The 17,722-nt window shown below is 37.4% G+C and overlaps 1 protein-coding gene across 2 annotated transcripts; it reads right to left on the bottom strand.

Moving 5' to 3' along the window:
* Positions 1 to 875: 875 nt before the first annotated feature.
* On the bottom strand, positions 876 to 17,496 carry LOC132148978 (mitogen-activated protein kinase kinase kinase 14-like). Of its 2 annotated transcripts, none has more exons than XM_059557833.1 (16): positions 17,342 to 17,496; positions 11,343 to 11,577; positions 11,201 to 11,240; positions 10,905 to 11,079; positions 9,760 to 10,131; positions 7,069 to 7,203; positions 6,824 to 6,953; positions 6,552 to 6,680; positions 4,455 to 4,553; positions 4,215 to 4,372; positions 3,922 to 4,072; positions 3,509 to 3,837; positions 2,529 to 2,660; positions 2,180 to 2,318; positions 1,292 to 1,392; positions 876 to 1,209 (listed from the first exon to the last, which is right to left on the bottom strand). In XM_059557833.1, exons 2-16 carry the CDS (start codon positions 11,566 to 11,568, stop codon positions 1,024 to 1,026), a joined length of 2,502 nt encoding a protein of 833 aa, XP_059413816.1. In that variant the 5' UTR covers positions 11,569 to 11,577; positions 17,342 to 17,496; the 3' UTR covers positions 876 to 1,023. The 2 variants fall into 2 exon arrangements, with proteins under 2 accessions (XP_059413816.1, XP_059413810.1); XM_059557827.1 differs by lacking the exon at positions 17,342 to 17,496 and adding an exon at positions 13,239 to 13,756.
* Positions 17,497 to 17,722: the final 226 nt, after the last annotated feature.

Below are 17,722 nucleotides of genomic sequence, written 5' to 3'. Positions count from 1 at the left end.
AGACAGCTTCTTTAGATGCATCCTGGGATTTTTCTAACAGTATTAAAAAAAGTTCACGTGTGCTAGACACTTGATATTAGCCGTTTTCCTTGAAAAATTTATCTCATTCTATGGAAAATTAGATCATGAGAAACAAATTCAGCTTTTTGTTCAAGCGTCCAATTGTATGTAATGCAGTGTTGTTATTGTTAACTAAAACTATGTAAACATTAGATGAAAACTTAACTTAAAAATGTCTTAACAAATTTTGCCATGCCAACTAACTAACATAAGTTTAGGTCACTGTTCTATGTAAATTATAGGTTTGTTGTTTAATTTAAATAGTAACTTTTCTTACACAAAAAATGTAATCAAAATAAAGCTAAATAATTTTTTTTATCCAAAAACTAATAAAACTTACAAAAGCACATAAAATTACTAAAATCTTAACTAAACTTTTAATTGAAGCTCAAAATACAAAAATAAAAATTTAAAGTAGTAATGAATAGTACTAAAACAACACTGATGTAATGTTTTTTTTTCAGCTTGATTAATGATTAATGCAATAAGATCATCAGTGCAATATTTACAAACACAACAATACTCAACATCTCAATCACAGACAACTGCAAAAAAAGTGTATTTTTATTGAATGACTCTAAAATACAGTTCTTTGAAAGGAGATCAGTGATTATTTCACATGGTACATGGTAAACCATACTGGCATTGAAAACTTACTCGTATAGGCTCAAGGTTTAAGGCATATACTCATTCGACTAAATGCTTTTAAATCTTACTATTAATCATGAAATAACTCTTTAAAGGCTCACAATGTTCTTCAGAACACAGCGCAACAAAAGACAGACATCGTCTGTCAACAAGAGTAAGAGACAACAAAATAATGATAATATAAATCAATAATAAGAAAATGGCTCAAAAGTTTGGCCGAGCAGAGGAACAGATGAGATTCATGCATACTAAGTGAATGCAAAGGTACTGTGACTAGAACAGAAAGTTTGGCGGGAACAGATGGAGATGGAGAGATCAGTCTCTAGTCTCCAGCATCCCGTCTCTGATCCTCCAGCTCCATGGCAGTTTGCAGTCGGGATGATAGTGGCTGGAGTCAGGGGCCGGGACGCAGCGCAAAAACAGGCTGTTCTCTATGACCTCTTTGTCATGGGGAACCAAGCAACTATCCTCTGTTCGCAGACTGAACACGTTCTCTGAGATCTACACAAGAGGGAAGATTTTAACCTCTAGCAAACAAAGAGTAATGCAAATAAAACTATACACACACACACACATAGTTTACCTGGTCGCTGATTCCTCTTGCAACGTGGCCTACTTTCACCCCAGGCATCTCCCGAATGTGAAAGCATCTCCCGTCAAAGTCCCTAATATAAACATCAACACCTAAAGAAACAAAGCACAGATGTGAGCATGGCACAAATAACCCTGATAAATGTCATCAAAAAATATCTCATACCAACAGCGTGAATCAATGAGAGAGCTTAACTGTGTTTAGTGCTACCATGTGACAGATTTAAAAATTCTGGTTTATGAAAAAAAATACAAGCTTAAATGTGAGATATGTCCTTAGACTTAATTGATCATATTAATTAAACTGCTCTTGATTTAATTTATTTTTAATTAAATTAATTAGTAATTACTTGGAAAAACCTGAATAATTCACCTTTACTATACAACTATACTGTTATGTCTTAGGAAGTATCTATTCAAAAATCCAGGAAAATGTATTTTATTATTAATAATTAAGCAGTTAGAATGACTTCTAAAGGATTATTTGACACTGAAGACAGGAGTAATGATGCTGAAAATACAGCTTTGATCACAGGAATTTATTACATTTTAAACATATTCAAATAGAAAATAGTTAGTTTAAATCATAATAATATTTTACAATTTTGCTGTTTTTACTATATTTTTGATCAAATAGATGGATCCTTGATGAGCATAAGAGGCTTTATAAAAGCATTTTAAAAAACGCTTACTGACCCCAAACTTGTCAATGGTAGTGTAGGCATATGCCATAGTTAATGTGTTAATATTTATATGACTATTTAAAATTTAAATAGCATAATAATTTTTTCCAGGATATCGAGAATCACCAAATTGAACCAATGTTGGTACGGATTGCTAACAGTATGGAATCATGCCAACTCAAGAGTTGTTCACACACCGTCAAAGCAGCGGGGTGGGGGGCCATGTGTGGGGGCCAACCAGTCCCTGCTGAAGCTCTGGCCATCTTGTTGGCTGTTGTAAGAAAACACGCCTGAGCTAAGGTCATCATAAGAACCATCTGACCCACGCCCTGAATCCTGGAAGAAAAAAACCCCTTTGAATTTCAAATAAGTTGTGATTGGTTTAACTGAGATGCTTTACTAGCAAACAACAGGTGATGGTCGTCAGGAAGTTAAACGTCACTCGTAATATCCCTCTAATGTGTTCACTAGACATGTATCAGGTTATGGGGAATCACAGGCTGCCTCATATTCAGCATTCTGAACTTGATGCTTGGGTTGGTTTACCTTCTTGTCCCAGTATTCTCTGGAGTAAAGGTCATCGCTAGTGATACACGAGAGCAACTGCTCCTGTTGCTCAGCAGAATGAGGATGGGAAAGACTGCTCACGTAGAAATCTGCAGAGAGAGCGAGACAAGTGTTATAATCTGCAAAGTTACACTTCCAATGGCTTTAATCACAAGAAAGGATATAAAGTTTCCATCCTCATATTTGTGATGCTAATTTTGGGATATGGGACAGAAAAAATGCTAAATGACACCAAAACACGAATACATTTTCAAAACGTATACGCTGGATAGTTTTATTTGTTAAGAATAAATGTGCATAAACTACTATATGAACCACTGGTCATATATATAGATCAGTGATATGAACACATTTACCAAATAAAATATTGTTTTATAATCTTTTGAATTAATTCACATCTGACATATTGTTTATTCTACGTTATCATTCAAAAGTTTGAGGTTGGTACGATTTATTTTTGAAAGGAGTCTCTTATGCTCAACATGGCTGTATTTATTTATTTAAAATGTACCGAATTTTCAGCATCATTACTCCCGTCACGTGATCCTTCAGAAAACATTCTAATTTGCGGCAAATATTATTTCTTCATATTATTTCAGCATCATATTTCTTATTATTATCCAAGTTAAAAAAATTTGTGCTGCTTAATATTTTAGCGGAAAGTGACACTTCATTGCAGATCTTTTCAGTGTTATTTTGAAACACCTATGATCAATTCTTGCTGATAAAAGATATCATTTCTTTCGTTTTTAAATCTTACTGACCCCAAACATTTCTACGACAGTGTGTTTAATAAATGAAGTGACTTCAAATTCCATTTCTGTTATTTTGTGTCCTTTTTCCCAGAAGTGACAAAAGAAACAATTGTCACTCTTGTTTCTACGATTTTCTAAATTTGCAACTGAACTGCTATTAATATGATGTGATCATGTGGCAGCACCCAGCTCACCTATCCACAGCGCTGTTGCTTCTGGCTCGGTCTTATTGATGATCTGTGGCTCAGGTGAAGTGGTTTGAATGTGGAGCAGTGACTTCGGAGGAGGGTGCTCATCGTTTCTTGTCTCCTCGGTCCGTTTCCCCCATTTTACCTGGTCTGGCTCATCATTACGTTCCCCATCATCCGCTCTCCTCTTCGGCTCCGAGCTCATCCACTGCTGCTCAGAGTTCTCAGAGGACGTGATGTGGTGGGATGTGGTGGGTGTGGCTGTGTGGGCGGAGTCTGGATTCTCAGGCTTCCCCAGTGGCTTCTGATAGGTTCCTCCTCTTGCGGGGCTGCGAAGTCCCCCCACTGCAAATAAATGTATGACTTTTTTAATAGTGTAACATTTAATGCACAGCCATTGGTATGTGTTTGGTGGTTATTTATTGTTACCTTCTTTAAGTGCTTTAGCAGTTTTAACGAAAAGTTCTTTGGCAGAGGCTCGTGTGTTTGGATCTTTCTGCAGTCCTGATCTTATGACATCTGCTGTATAGGAGCTGCAGTCCGGAGGGATTTCCCTCACTGGCGGTGGCTCTTCTGCTATCTGTTAGCATGCAAACACAAACAACACTTTGTAAGTGTTTGGTCAATGCAAATCATATAGGTTTCACAAAACACGAATTAAAATTAAGTTTGACTTTAAAAGTGGGAGGGGCTTATTCAAATGGTTTCTGATCGTAGCTTACCTTGAGGTATAGTGGGTGGGAATAGTAGCGGGTCCATGGATGACAGCCGTTGAGCATGTGCAGAAGCATACAGCAGCTGCTCCAGATGTCTGCTTTCGAAGAGCGCGGCTCACTGAGCACCACCTCAGGTGCCATATGACTTTCTGTGCCTTTCAGACCTAAACACATACAAAACCAGCTGATTCATTTATGTTCACTTGAAATATATTTGAGGCTATGTACTTTGAGAAATGTACTTACTCTTACAATAACTAAGCCCTTGTTTGTCCAATCTCTCAGAGTATCCGAAGTCACACAGGAATGCATCTTTCCCATCTTCTGACAGCAAAATATTATCCGCTGATAAATAAAACACAAACATGAGAACACGAAGTGAGGTAACATGTAAATGACTGCTGTATTTTTAAGCAAACTACTTATGTCTGCCTACTCCTGTCCTGTTAATTATAATCAACAGGAAACTGAAATATGAAGAAATCCACAATGTAATGTACAGTACCATTCAAAACCAAAGTTTTATTCAGCAAGGATGCATTAATTTGATCAAAACTGACAGTACAGACAATTATAATGCTACAAAATATTTCTATTTCAAATAAATGCAGTTGTTTTGAACTTTCTATTCATCACATGATCTTGAAAAAAATGATCATGGTTTCAACAAAACAATATACATATATAAAGCAGCACAACATTTAATTGATAATAATAACAAATGTTTCTTGAGCATTAAAACAGCATATTAGAATGCTTTTGTGACACTGAAAATTCACCATCACAGGGAGAAATTACAGTTAGTAATAGAAAACTGTTGTTTTAAGTTGTAATAATATTTCATAAGATTATTGTTTTACTGTATTTTTGATCAAATAAATGCAGCCTTGGTCAGCATAAAACAATTCTTTTTAAATACATAAAAAACATCACAAACACCCATTTTTTATGTTTTCTGATTTCAGACCATCCTCAAGAGCATCAAAATGATAGTGCTTCTGCTTTAAACTGAACATAATTTGCTTCTATTTCTGTAGCCTTCAATACACTGACATAAAATGTGATTAAATTACTTCATTAACTATTGGTTAGATTTTAGAATGGGTGCAGTACCTATATATACAGTGCATATAAAGTAGCCTTAAACTATAGCTATCTGACTACAAGTTTACATTAACTAGTAACCCGTGGAACAAGCGCAAACCATTTCAAAAGCTGTTTTATTGCATCTATTTTCACAATGCAATACTGTTGAGTCATGCACAATTAGACTAGTGATGCGTATTTAGAAAATAAACATGTTTGCCAGCGGGCACATCTCTTCCCATAACTCTCTGCTCTAGAACTGGCGATTGGACGGTTCCAGGAAAAGTTAAAATTGGAGTGTGTGAGACTTTCAGTTTCTGAATTGCAAACCACAGCTTGTTGACTGAACAAGAAGAAGAAGAAAAAAAGTGTAGATTAAATGACTGATAATCAGACTATTTGGACAGCAGAAGGCGCTGTAGATGTCAGAGCAGAAAGGTTTGTTTTACTGCTTGCTTGCTTGAATTGAACTGTCCTTTATCAATCTGAATGGCTGATAAAGACATAAAGCTGCTCATTTAGTCTCTTGTGTCCATCTGCATTATACACGGTCAGTTGTTCAGTCAGTGTCTAATTTCTTTCTCTTGAACTCTCAGTCTCTCCCCTCCTCCACCCCTCATCTGAACCACATGAGTCATGCTGTGGGAAATTCCCAGCCCTCGGTTGCTCACAGTGTACTCCGATCTCTTTTCTATCTCTCTCTCTCTGTGTGTGTCTCTCTCTCCCCACAGGTGCTTCTTTATATATATATATATATATATATATATATATATATATATATATATATATATATATATATATATATATATTCAGTTTTAGTAACAGTGTCATGTGCTTTTGTCAATGTTATTGGATTTTATTTGTTTTATATTTCAACTTTTTAGTTTTAGTAATTTTATTATTTTGATATTGTGCCATATCTGAATAAACATGAGGAAATGTGAGAGGGTCATTTTATTTCACACACACACAAAAAAAGTGTTTTTAATCTCAATTGCTGTTCAGAAGAAACAATTGCGATATTAAGGACATCTGACTTGTGATTTTTCATTTCTCTATGTGGTTTCCAAAGAACTGTGATCCCAAATAAGGAAGTGCAAAAAAAAAAAACAAATGTCCACTTTCCACATAAATAACGTGGAGACGTTAAATGTCAATATCATGTCATCTTTCCACTAAGAGAAATAGAGAACCCCTCTAAACCAATCAAATGGTTCTGTGGCATTTTTAACTATCCAGCCCACATTCTGGACGTACCTTTGATGTCTAGATGAAGGACACGCTTCTTGTGCAGGTGGTTTAGCGCCCCCAATAGTTGTTGAAGGTAATGCAGGGACAGATCCTCTGGCAGACGGCCTCGTTCCTCCACCAGCTGTCCTAGAGAACCTGAAGACAGTGCACAGTCATCAAACATCTCTCCATCTCTCCACAAAACCACTTCCTTTGAGTAAAACACCAGATATGTCAAATAAGGAACTGGGAAACAGATGAAGGAATAAAGAGGTTGTTTGTTTGTTCTGAGCACTTACTGGATTTAAGGTCCATGAAGAGGATGATGGAAGGACCTTCACGCACCACTCCGAAGAGTTCAACCACGTGAGGAGACTGCAGGGCACTCCACGAGCCCACCTCCTCACTGCTGAAACTCACCAACGGCACCTGAAAACACACACACACACATCTACTGATCAACAGACAGTGTGACTAACGGCTCAATGCCAGCAGTGCCATCTGCCGGAATAATAAGATGGACACAAAAGCAGGGCACAAATACCTTTTTGGCGGCACACATGAAGCCGGTGCCTTTGTCTTTGATGCTGTAGACCTCTCCGAAGGAGCCCTGCTTGAGAAATCTACAGCGTTCATATTCCCGTCCCTCTCTGTACTCATAATTCACTGGTTGTAGACCCTAAAAAAAGAGATATAGTGACAAATATAAAAAGCTACTGTGTCCATTAGGGCTGGGACAACGCGTCGAGGTCATCCATGACGTCGACGCAAAAAATACGTAGACGCAAAATATGCGCATCGATTCGTCGACCTGTTTTTATTTCTCTAAAAAACGTTTGCAAAACGTTTACCTTATGTGCGCTGAACATACGCGATGGCCGGATCAACATTCTGTCTAACGTTATATAACCAATCCAGGGGTTTTTCTGCATTGATCTTTTTTTTTGGCGGCTGTCAAAGCCTTATTTGATCGGTGAGCGAATGACTGCTGCGCCTGACAGGGCGCATACGAGCGAGAGCCCCGGCTGTGCGCGCGCGCACATAAACTTTAAACAACACGAGCGCTTCTTGCTCTCTCTCTCCTTCGTGCATATTAATCAAAATCATTAAACACGATAGAAAAAGGGCGAAACACCCGTTTCACGCGCGCTCGCGCACTCACAGTCTTCAAACTACACGAGCGCTCTCTCTCTCTCTCTCTCTCTCTCTCTCTCCCTCTCCCTCGTGCATATTAACCATAGACTGTATAAAAACAGATATTAACCAAAATCATTATACACGATAGAAAAAGGGCGGAACGCCAAAGTTTCACGTGGAGCATTCTGAGATTTTTTTTTTTCTCCATGACAGGCTGCTGGCTCCCACTATTAATTTTTATTTTTTATTTTTTGGAAAAGCACTCTCTGTATAGCTTAAAGCCCTAAAGTTTACATTGGTTACTGTATTCTTTCAATTGCTCTAAACAAGTATTTTGGGTGAACGTTTTTATTGAATGCTAGATATCAAGTTGTTGTTATTTCATCTGAAAGAAGAACTTTTTTTCAGTAAGCTAGGCCCTATGTGTTCAGTAAGCTTGTTTCAGTAAGCTATGTGTTTTCAAGGCTTCAAGGTTTTATTGAATGCTATCTCTATACAAGTGCAAAGTAATGCATTCTTAGTCAGTCTTTTATTTTGTAATTTTAAGAGCAATAAACATATATTGCAATGTTAAGGAATTCATGTTTTTTTCATTCAGATATGTAAATCAACATGTATAAATTGTTAGTAGTCAATTAATGGGGAGATAATCGAAATCGAATTGGTCTGGAAAAATTAATCGTTAGATTAATCGATGCATCGAAAAAATAATCGCTAGATTAATCGTTTAAAAAATAATCGTTTATCCCAGCCCTAGTGTCCATGCATTAGCCATTTAGACTATAATTCTAAGGTATATTCTATGGTATACTATGGACTATATTCTAATAATCATGGAAAGCATAAAAAAAGCATAGAAATTTTTAATCTGACACTTAAAATCTGGTGATCTGTGTGGGCATGTAACTACACTGCCATTCAAAAGTTTGGGGTGTATAAGATTTATTTTTGTATTTCTAATAGATGTCCCTTATACTCACCAAGGCTGCATTTATTTGATCAAAAATATAGAAAAAAACAACAAAATTGTGAAATATTATTATGATTTAAAATAACTATTTTCTATTTGAATATATTTTAAAATGTAATTTATACCTGTGATGCAAAGTTGAACTTTTTTTAGCATCATTACTCCAGTCTTTAGAGTCACATGATCCTTCAGAAATCATTCTAATATGATGATTTGGTGCTTTCTGATTTCTTATTATCATCAATTATTATAATTCTTTTTTCAAGTTTCTTAAAGAATAAAAAGTTCAAAAGAACAGCATATATTACAGAAATCTTTTGTAAAATTATAAATATCTTAACTGGCACTTTTGATCAATTAAATGCATCCTTGCCGAATAAAAGTGTTATTTTTTTTTATATTACTCACCTCAAAGTTTTGAACTAAATTCTGTTATTTGTTTATAAAAATAAAATAAAAAGTTTAATTTCTTGAAAAAGTAAACCAACTTAATATCACTTAGACGTGCAGTAAATATTCAGCCATCTTTCATGATGTACCTTATAATGATGTAATGGCTAAATAAATGACTTTGGCTTATTTTAGAGTTTTAAGATTTTGTAACAAATTCGGTAAATGCCATAATTTCAATACTAATGCTGTTTTATTACCTAACAGTTCCACAGAAGAACCACTGAAAATGTCTTATTTCATAGCACATGACAAGCACAGTAAGTGTGAGAAGACGTTTTTTTGTACTGTTTGCTTATTTCTCTTTACAAGGAAACTCCCTAAGCAGAACTAGGCTGGTGAGGTAAACATGAAACCCTGCTTAATACAAGAAAAACAGGAAATCAAGACCGCAAGTCAATTTCTGGCTGTGTGTACACATGCATGCATGTGTGCTTGTGTTTCTCACTCTCTCTCTCTCTTCCTCTCTTTATTAGTAAGCCTATGTTGTCTTTATCTGTATTGTCTTTCTAGAGGATTCAGGTTGCGTGTGCCTGTTTGACTTACAGGTTGTGCTCTTGTGTGTAAATTTGTATCTTTGCGTGCACATCTATGCATCAAGCTCTTTCGCTATGAGTTCACACGTGTCAATTTCAACATGCTTAAACATCATATGTTTTAAATGCCATTTCAAACCACCTTTTTGAACAGGATCCCTTCATTCTTGTCGCTCTCCTCTCTGTCGTCCTCATCTCTCTCCCTCTCCTCTCTCAGCAAATCAGTGACAAAGCCGTATGCAAAGCAGCGATCTTCGCTTGTAACATAGTTCCTCAGGGCCATACAAGCCAGAGGGCATTCAGTCTCACTCCTCAGGGGAGACTTCAGCTCCTCGCTCTCTTGGCTGTAGCTCTGGCAACAGGAGAGTCTGGGTAAGGAGGTCCGCCGGGACTCCCACTCATAAGAGTTCGAGGGGCCCTCTGTTTCCTGCACAGACACCCTCTCTGTGCTGAGGCCACTGCTGCTGTACGTACTACTGTTGTTGCTGCTGCTGATGCACACTGGATCTCTAACCTGAAACAACAGGACACAAGTTGACTGGACTATTAGAGAGAAAGCCACTTGAAAAGCACTGCATAAAATCAATGTCAATTAAAATTCCATTCGGACCTGTAGATGTATCACTTATATCAAGTGCTTCAGACCTCTAGGGAGAGCTACAGACAAGCTTTGTTTGACTCAGTAGTTAGCTAATCAATGAAATTCCCTCCGAGACATTGTAAAAACACAGCTGAGACCAGAGTCTAGTTTTAAATCGACAGGTAATCTTTACATATATTCGGTTGGAAAACAGTGTGCTTCCTACCTACGTAACACTTTTAGACACCACCAAAACTACACTGATAAGATACAGAGAAAACCTAAAGCTGTATCGCATGCATCACATAATGCCAGGGTGCACTGCGATAAGATCAGTGAAAATAAGCAAGTAGTAAATAACCATTTTGATATTTACTACTGAACAGTATCAATAGAACTTAAAAATGCACTAATTCAGTCAATATTAGGTTGCGCTTTGTGCTTATTAGTTTCCAACATGCTACGGTCAGATTCAGCTGACTTTATCTTTTGTGAATTGTTAAAATATTAGTGTCCAGGACAAATGCTTAGCTTAGAGATTAACGGCTGTTGAGATGATATTGAGTCCGTATCAAAACTGATTAGAGGTTTTGTCACAATTGACATGAATATAAAGAGGATTTAGATAGTATACATCAAAGCAGCACATTACGTTTTGGAACGACGCCATTGAATATATCTTTTATACACAGTGAGTTCAGTCTAACCTGAATGAGAGATGAAGAAAGGCACTCGCCGCTGTCCTGTTCTGGCACTCCGGTGACTCCCACTGACTCACTCACTCGGCTGTCCTTCTCGGCCCGTTTTCGCCGATGTTTCTTATGCCGTTTCTTTTTGGGCCGACTGCGAAGGAAGGCTCCAAGAAACAACTTGGAGGAGATGCTAAAACGTGGCGGAAAATAAATGTCAGAAAATAAGTTAGTTGCCGTGATATATTAAGTCCTGGTATTAAAACAGAACATAATGGAACACGCGATTGTGTAACAGTCACACAAGCCTTTACCTGCCATTGGGGCAGAACTCCTGTGAATCCTGGGACTCACCTATAAAAAAGAGAAACTATTTAACCCAAATGTATATTTGGATAAAACACTGACAAATCAGTGAAATCAAATGAGTTTATCTGTTTCAGTCTCGGTACTTACACTCTGCCTGTGCAATAATGGATTGTTTCTCGGTCCTCTGTGTCCACTCATAGTCAGCAGTTCCAAGTTCTATGGCCGTCCAGATATTCAACTGATTGGGTTTGTCCCGCTCTCCTCCTTTTCTCTCTGTGCGAGAGCCTGGGCCCAAGCTGGGGCAGTTGAAAGCTTTGATGTCCCTTTGGTCAATGACGGAGAACGGGACAGTGGAGTTCAAAATTCGAGGCATCCTGAAATTCTACGAAACAAAGAAACAGAAAAATACCAATTCAGTCTCATATTGCTCATTCTACAGAAGTAACATTGGATGTGTATCCCTAAACCTCTCTTTGCTTAAATACGGTCTATGATTATCTTTTTGTCTCAAGCACACATACACAGCCCGACCGTAACATTTTGTGGAAAAAAGATCCCACACACCTGGCCTTCACTTCACCAGTGCTGGTTATGCTGACTGGCAAGGGAGGGTATTTTCTTTCAAATCCTTCATTAAATCATTAAATCTTCCGTCTAATAGTGATTGGTCACAAAGTTTGAACTTTGTACCCGCTAAAGGCAACAGAGGCCACTGCTCTCAGTGTTTTCAGTCAACACAAAGACTCTATTTTTCACATTTACACTTCCTGCTCCTCAAAGTTGTTTCTGTGGAGCAGGAGGAGCTGCTAAGGGTGAAATATGAAGACGGGGGCTGTGTTTTGACACTGTTTGACGGGATGAAGTTGTACAACCCACGATAAAAGTAAGCTTACCAGCCTTGAGAACTCATTTTGAAACTGAAAAAGTCTTAATTTAGAGCATTATATCAGAGCATTATCTCTGATGCATAACCAAAGAAAGTTAGCTTGTTATCATAAACCTAACATCAGTGACTACTTCTCACTATTTCACTCTGGGTATATGTGGGAGGTAAACGTATCAGAGATCTTTTTTTTTCTTGGTTGACATTTTCAAATCAAATTCCTCAGAAGGTGTGGTTGAAATATTTTCTTCTAGTTCCTCATTGTTTTGAAGCACAGTGATGCATTTGTTAATGGAATGCAGTGTGTATGAGAAATACTGTAGCAGTTGAGCCTTGCCTTAAGCATTATTTGGTCTGTATTTGACGTCTTTTAGACATGAATGATCCCTCAAAGTGTACCAAAAGGTTGGAATACACTACATGACTTTTGCCGTGATTTCAGCCCCGATTTAGTCTGAAGTAGTTGACGCTAGTCACCAAAAATGAGAGCCCGTCTGCAGATTTGAGTTGACAGCATTCACAGAAAATCACATAGTTTATGATAGTCTCCGACTCTGATTTCTGTAACTTCAGACTAAGAATCCATCCAGTCGGTGGATATCAAAGCGATTTTAGAACAGATTTTGTTTTCATTTGTCACGAATCCAGCAACAAAACACAAGTTTCTGCATTAGTTTATTGGGATCTGAACGATTTTAAAGTCTGGTAGTGTGTGATCCTTAGTCGTTTAGTGTACGATGCCTAGCGTTTTAACATCTGTTCGGAGTCTTAGTGTATTCCAGCCTTTAGCAACTGCAAAAACACCAGCCGAAATCACTCACGAAACCTTGTGAGCGCCCCACACTGGCATCCGCTCACATTACTTTAGCATTGTGGTGGCAGGCCCTAAAAACGGCAACCACATTTACTTCTTTCTAGCTTTAACAAATGTGCAATCATTTAACTTTATAACATTGCATTTATAAAACCAATCAAAGAGGCAAATTGAAAAGCATGAGTACTCTAAAATCTGAACAAGCAAGTCTTTTTGCTCCATTCAGCTGGAATCTGCACAGCCTGGAGAAACTCTAATGCAGTTACAGCATGTTGCATCAGTGAGCCTTTATATGACCCCAGTTAATCTGTCCCACACTCTCCCTTTCCCTTTCCCTCTCTCTTACCTCTACACTAAGAGAAAACAGGCCTCCATCTAAAACCAACGTCATCCATGTAGATGCTGTCAAAGGCTTATTGGCTGCAAGGAGTCGAATCCTCCATTTTGATAGCTTATGGAGAAGCTGTTACATCATCCAAATGACTTCAGAGAGCACTCACAGCACTGTGGGAAGATAGAAATCCATCCGACAGCGCTCCATACATGAGCAATGGAAAAATGTTGCAAGAAAGTCAGGCAGCCGAGCAAACTGTAGTTCCTCAAACGTTCCTCAGGCTGCGAGCAGTTTCACACGAGACACCCAGCAGAGACTGACATCATGAGACCGCCACTGCTGCTCACTGTCCTTTCCATTACAGATTCAGTGATGATTAGCAAACACTCACCCACTTTAATCAGGCACACGAGCAAAGGCAAGAGAGAGAGAGAAGAAAACCTATTGCTTTTTAAAAGCAGCTTCACATGCATAGAGCAAAGCATGAGAGATCTCGTATGATATGATCCAATCTATCACAGCCGGTTCCTTCCTTCCTTCTCTCTCTCTCTCTCTCTCTCTCTCTCTCTCTCTCTCTCTCTCTCTCTCTCTCTCCTTTAGTCAGCTACACCTCTGAGGATTGATCCCTACTGGCTCTCTGCCATGTAAACAGCATCTGTGCTCTGATTGGATGAAGCTGATTTACGGGAAATCCATCTCCATTTCCCCTCCCTGGGCTCCCCTCCTCCTCCTCTCTCTGTCCGTCTCTCTGTAACTTCACCTGCAGCCTCTCGTTCTTTAACTGAACTTTCTCTTGTACAAATAGATCCACCTCAGACCCTTATTTTCCATTTATGTGCGTCTATGTTTTTAGCATTGATCCTCTTAAAGGGATAGTTCACCAAATTGTTGATTTCATTTACTCACCCTCATGTCATCCTTCATGACTGATGTTTTTTGTAGACCATGAAAAATATCTTTAAGAAAAAAGTTCTTTAAAATATCTTATTTCATGTTCCACAGAGAAAGTGAAGTCATATGTTTCAGACTATTGAGGGTGAGTAAATAATGACAGACATAATATTCATTTGTGAGTGAACTATTCCTTTTTTTTTTTACCTAATTCTTTCTTGCAAGAAGGCGGGCATCGCTCAACCAAATACTGACAGATTTTACTGGTAAGAAGTGGCATTTAAAATGTCCAATTTGTGTTTTGTTTATTGCGTTGAAGACCTCATCAAACTGAGAAAGGTCAGATCTTGCTCATCTACTGTAACCTGACAATTCACTGACGTCAAGTCAGTTGTCACTGGATTCCCACATCAAAGCTACATCCTAAATGCTGTCGTAATATCCAACTCAAAGTTCGAAGTATACTTTTTTACATGTAGTACTATGAAGTTATCCAAATATAAATATTGCTGCTGACAAGACTCTGTAACAAATGTATGTAATAAAAAATTTGCAGATTAAAACAATGACTGTCCCTAAATGACTTCTATCTACACACTTTGCTTGTTTTTTCATATATATAACTGGTTTGACTGCTTCACTAAATGGGTTTCAAGTTAGAAATAACTTTGTCAGCTAAAAGTTATGTCAATACAATAAACAAACTCATTTCATTACATCACTGTTTTCTCTTTGAAGGAACTGGAGCTGAAACATTTTTATGACATTAAATATTTCTCATAAGTTACACTACCATTCAAAAGTCAGTACATTTTTATTTTTAAATAAGGAACTGAAAAATTCAGCAAGGATGCATTAAATTGATCAAAAGAGACTAATTATTATGTCACAAAAGATTTAGGTTTCAAATTCTGTTCTTTCAAACTTTCTTTTAATCAAAGAATTCTGAAAAAAAGGTGCAATGGTTTTCACTGAAATAACGGTTTTCAACATTCATAATAACAAAAAAAAATTCTTGAGCACCAAATCAGTAGATTAGACTGATTTCTGAAGGATCATGAGAAACATGATTTTATTTATTTTTTCCTGTATTTTCGATCAAATAAATGCAGCCTTGTTAAGAGACTTTTTGCAACCTTTTTCTAGGCACATTTGTCCCAGTCAATTAATGTTCAAGCTACTACAGAACCAGAAGTTACACCACACCCTGCATCTGTCATTTCTAATTAACAGTTCAAGGGAAACGGTGCAGTTTGGCTTATAACGCTCTCAGACAAAAACTTGTTATCGGACGTTAACATTTCATCAACGCATCAAAACTCACAGCCTGTAATTATCAACAGATTTAAGAAAAAAAAAACATGCAGGTTCTGCATTTTTGTTTAAATGTCAAATGTTTTTTGCAGAAGTGAGAACACAGAGCTAGCTACAGGCAGATGAGGAAGAAAACACAATTTGATTCGGCGAACTACGGCAAACAGAAGTGTGGATGTTTTGGACAGCTCTAACAGGAACAATGTGGAACTGAGGCCAGGGACCGGGGCGAGAAGAAAAACACATGCTAAGAGGTATAATGATAGCCTTTTACCACTGAAGTGTGTGACAAAAAACATTGGTTTAACCTTCGGGAATGTCCACTTCACAATGACTGTGTTTGTGTTTGTAAGACCAGACATTAGGCAATTACACAGTCTTTATCACTAAGTGGTAAAACAGTGGTTTTCTTGGAAAAGGTGACACTTGGGTGTGCGCTATTGTATATGAAGCTCCATCACTTAAAACTACTGCCTTTTTACTTTACACATTCAAAACGATTGGTTGAAAGTGCAAACTGGTTGAAGCATGAAAACCAATTTTCCAACTAAACACTACAGGTGAATAGAGTCAAACTGATAAATATCACCCTACTTTCCCAGTTAAAAAAATAAATAAAATAAAAAAATTCACATTATATTTTTGTATTGGTTTTCTGAAATTTTATGTTTACATATGCAAATTAAGAAATATCTTAAAAGTGCACTAATTTGCATACATTTCCAAAACAGATGCAGAAAATTAGATAAATACAGGTCAATATTCAAGATTAATTTGGTTGACATATTAGACAAATCACTCCATAAATCAGAAAATACTGTCAACAGCCAAAAACATTAATAATATATATATATTTTTTTTAAATCAAGTTTTCAGAATACAATTTCATATAAACGAGGCGAATTATAGATGAACAACCAGATCTGAATATAGACAAGAATAAAACTGTAAAGCTTGGTTTAACTGAAGTGGAGATAACTGCCTTGGCGCATAAGGGGGAAAAATAATTTTAAGAAAAATGCCTTTCAAGATATATATTGTAAATTAAAATCTACAGATTCAAGTAAATAAAGGGTAATAAATTAAACACTTGAATGTTCATTTTGGATGCTTGTTTTTTTACTAGTCTGAAAGAAGAATACGTGTTATGGAAACAAAATAACCTCAAAATTGACCACTGCATGAAAAAAAAGGGTTTTCACACACACACACATTGAGACATTATGCAGTGACTCACTCACGCCCCCACACATGAACAAGATGCTTCTGGCCTGAGTAAGTCCTGCTAAAGTCCAACTCAGGGACTGTGGAGGCCTGCATGTTCTGGACCTGTTACTCTTCCCAATGCAAACCTGTCAGGGGCCCCTCTGCACGTTTGCCACCAAGAGACACACAGTACATAAACGCTGTTGCTATGAAACTATTTCCATTTCATTACATACAGGCTTTCGATGATTAACACTGAACATGTGATAACAGACTTTGCACTTATGCACTGTATATGAAGGGGATATGGACTGTACTACAGTAGATCCGTGCACACTAAAGTCAAATGTAAAAGTTGAGCAACTGAATACATGATGGTTATTTTATTAATGTTACATGATGAATATGTAGAGAAACATAACTTCTTCTTTAACATTTCACATTCTAGAGATCTGTGCAAGAAAATTATCTTTAAGACATTTATATGAGCAGTCTTTTGATAGCTCGCGAGTTCTGGCATGGAGAAAAGCATTTTTAAAAGATGAAAGGCAGAAGCGTTTAACTTCCTCCTCCGCCATTTCGCACAAAATCCGGAGAGAAAATACTCGGAGACAGAATTGAGTGACTTCAGCTCGTTACCTATCAAAGACAGGCCTTCGTGACGAACACTATAAGGGTAATTCATTAAAGTTAAGGGGACTTACCTTAACTGTTTTTAATAAGACGGGAGAATGTGTCTTGTGTCGGACGTTGTCGAGCTCTTCTGATCGCTTTGAGACAGGAAGACGGAGGATGCGTGTCAAATCCTAGTGCGCTGCCTACATAGACAGCATGTTCGGGCGTCACACACGCGTTCACGCGGCTGTCTAGATAGACAGGTCACTAGGTTTTCAAACACGAACGTGACATCACGGCTGAAGATTCATATTGAAAGTAACGTTTTCTGAAAGCCGTTGAAGTTGGCGTTAAATGGACAGATCGACTGTTTGTATCAAAACAGTTTTGTTTTGTGAATTCTAATGTATTAAAAGACAAATTCTATAGAATAGCATATAGGATTTCAATGTAGAAACTTTCATTTTGTT

The sequence above is a fragment of the Carassius carassius genome, chromosome 1 (genome assembly GCF_963082965.1).
Source record: "Carassius carassius chromosome 1, fCarCar2.1, whole genome shotgun sequence".
Lineage (NCBI taxonomy): Eukaryota > Metazoa > Chordata > Actinopteri > Cypriniformes > Cyprinidae > Carassius > Carassius carassius.
The sequence above is the reverse complement of the archived record's forward strand: the minus strand, read 5'-3'. Positions and strand labels throughout refer to the sequence as shown.

Excerpts from the sequence above, each read along its gene's own strand:
- LOC132148978 (XM_059557827.1), bottom strand. The coding sequence starts at position 13,283 with ATGACGTTGGTTTTAGATGGAGGCCTGTTTTCTCTTAGTGTAGAG. Across the intron at positions 4,373-4,454 it reads AGGGCTTAGTTATTGTAAGA|GTCTGAAAGGCACAGAAAGT; the intron begins GTAAGTACATTT and ends GTATGTGTTTAG. Across the intron at positions 1,210-1,291 it reads CAAGAGGAATCAGCGACCAG|ATCTCAGAGAACGTGTTCAG; the intron begins GTAAACTATGTG and ends CCTCTTGTGTAG.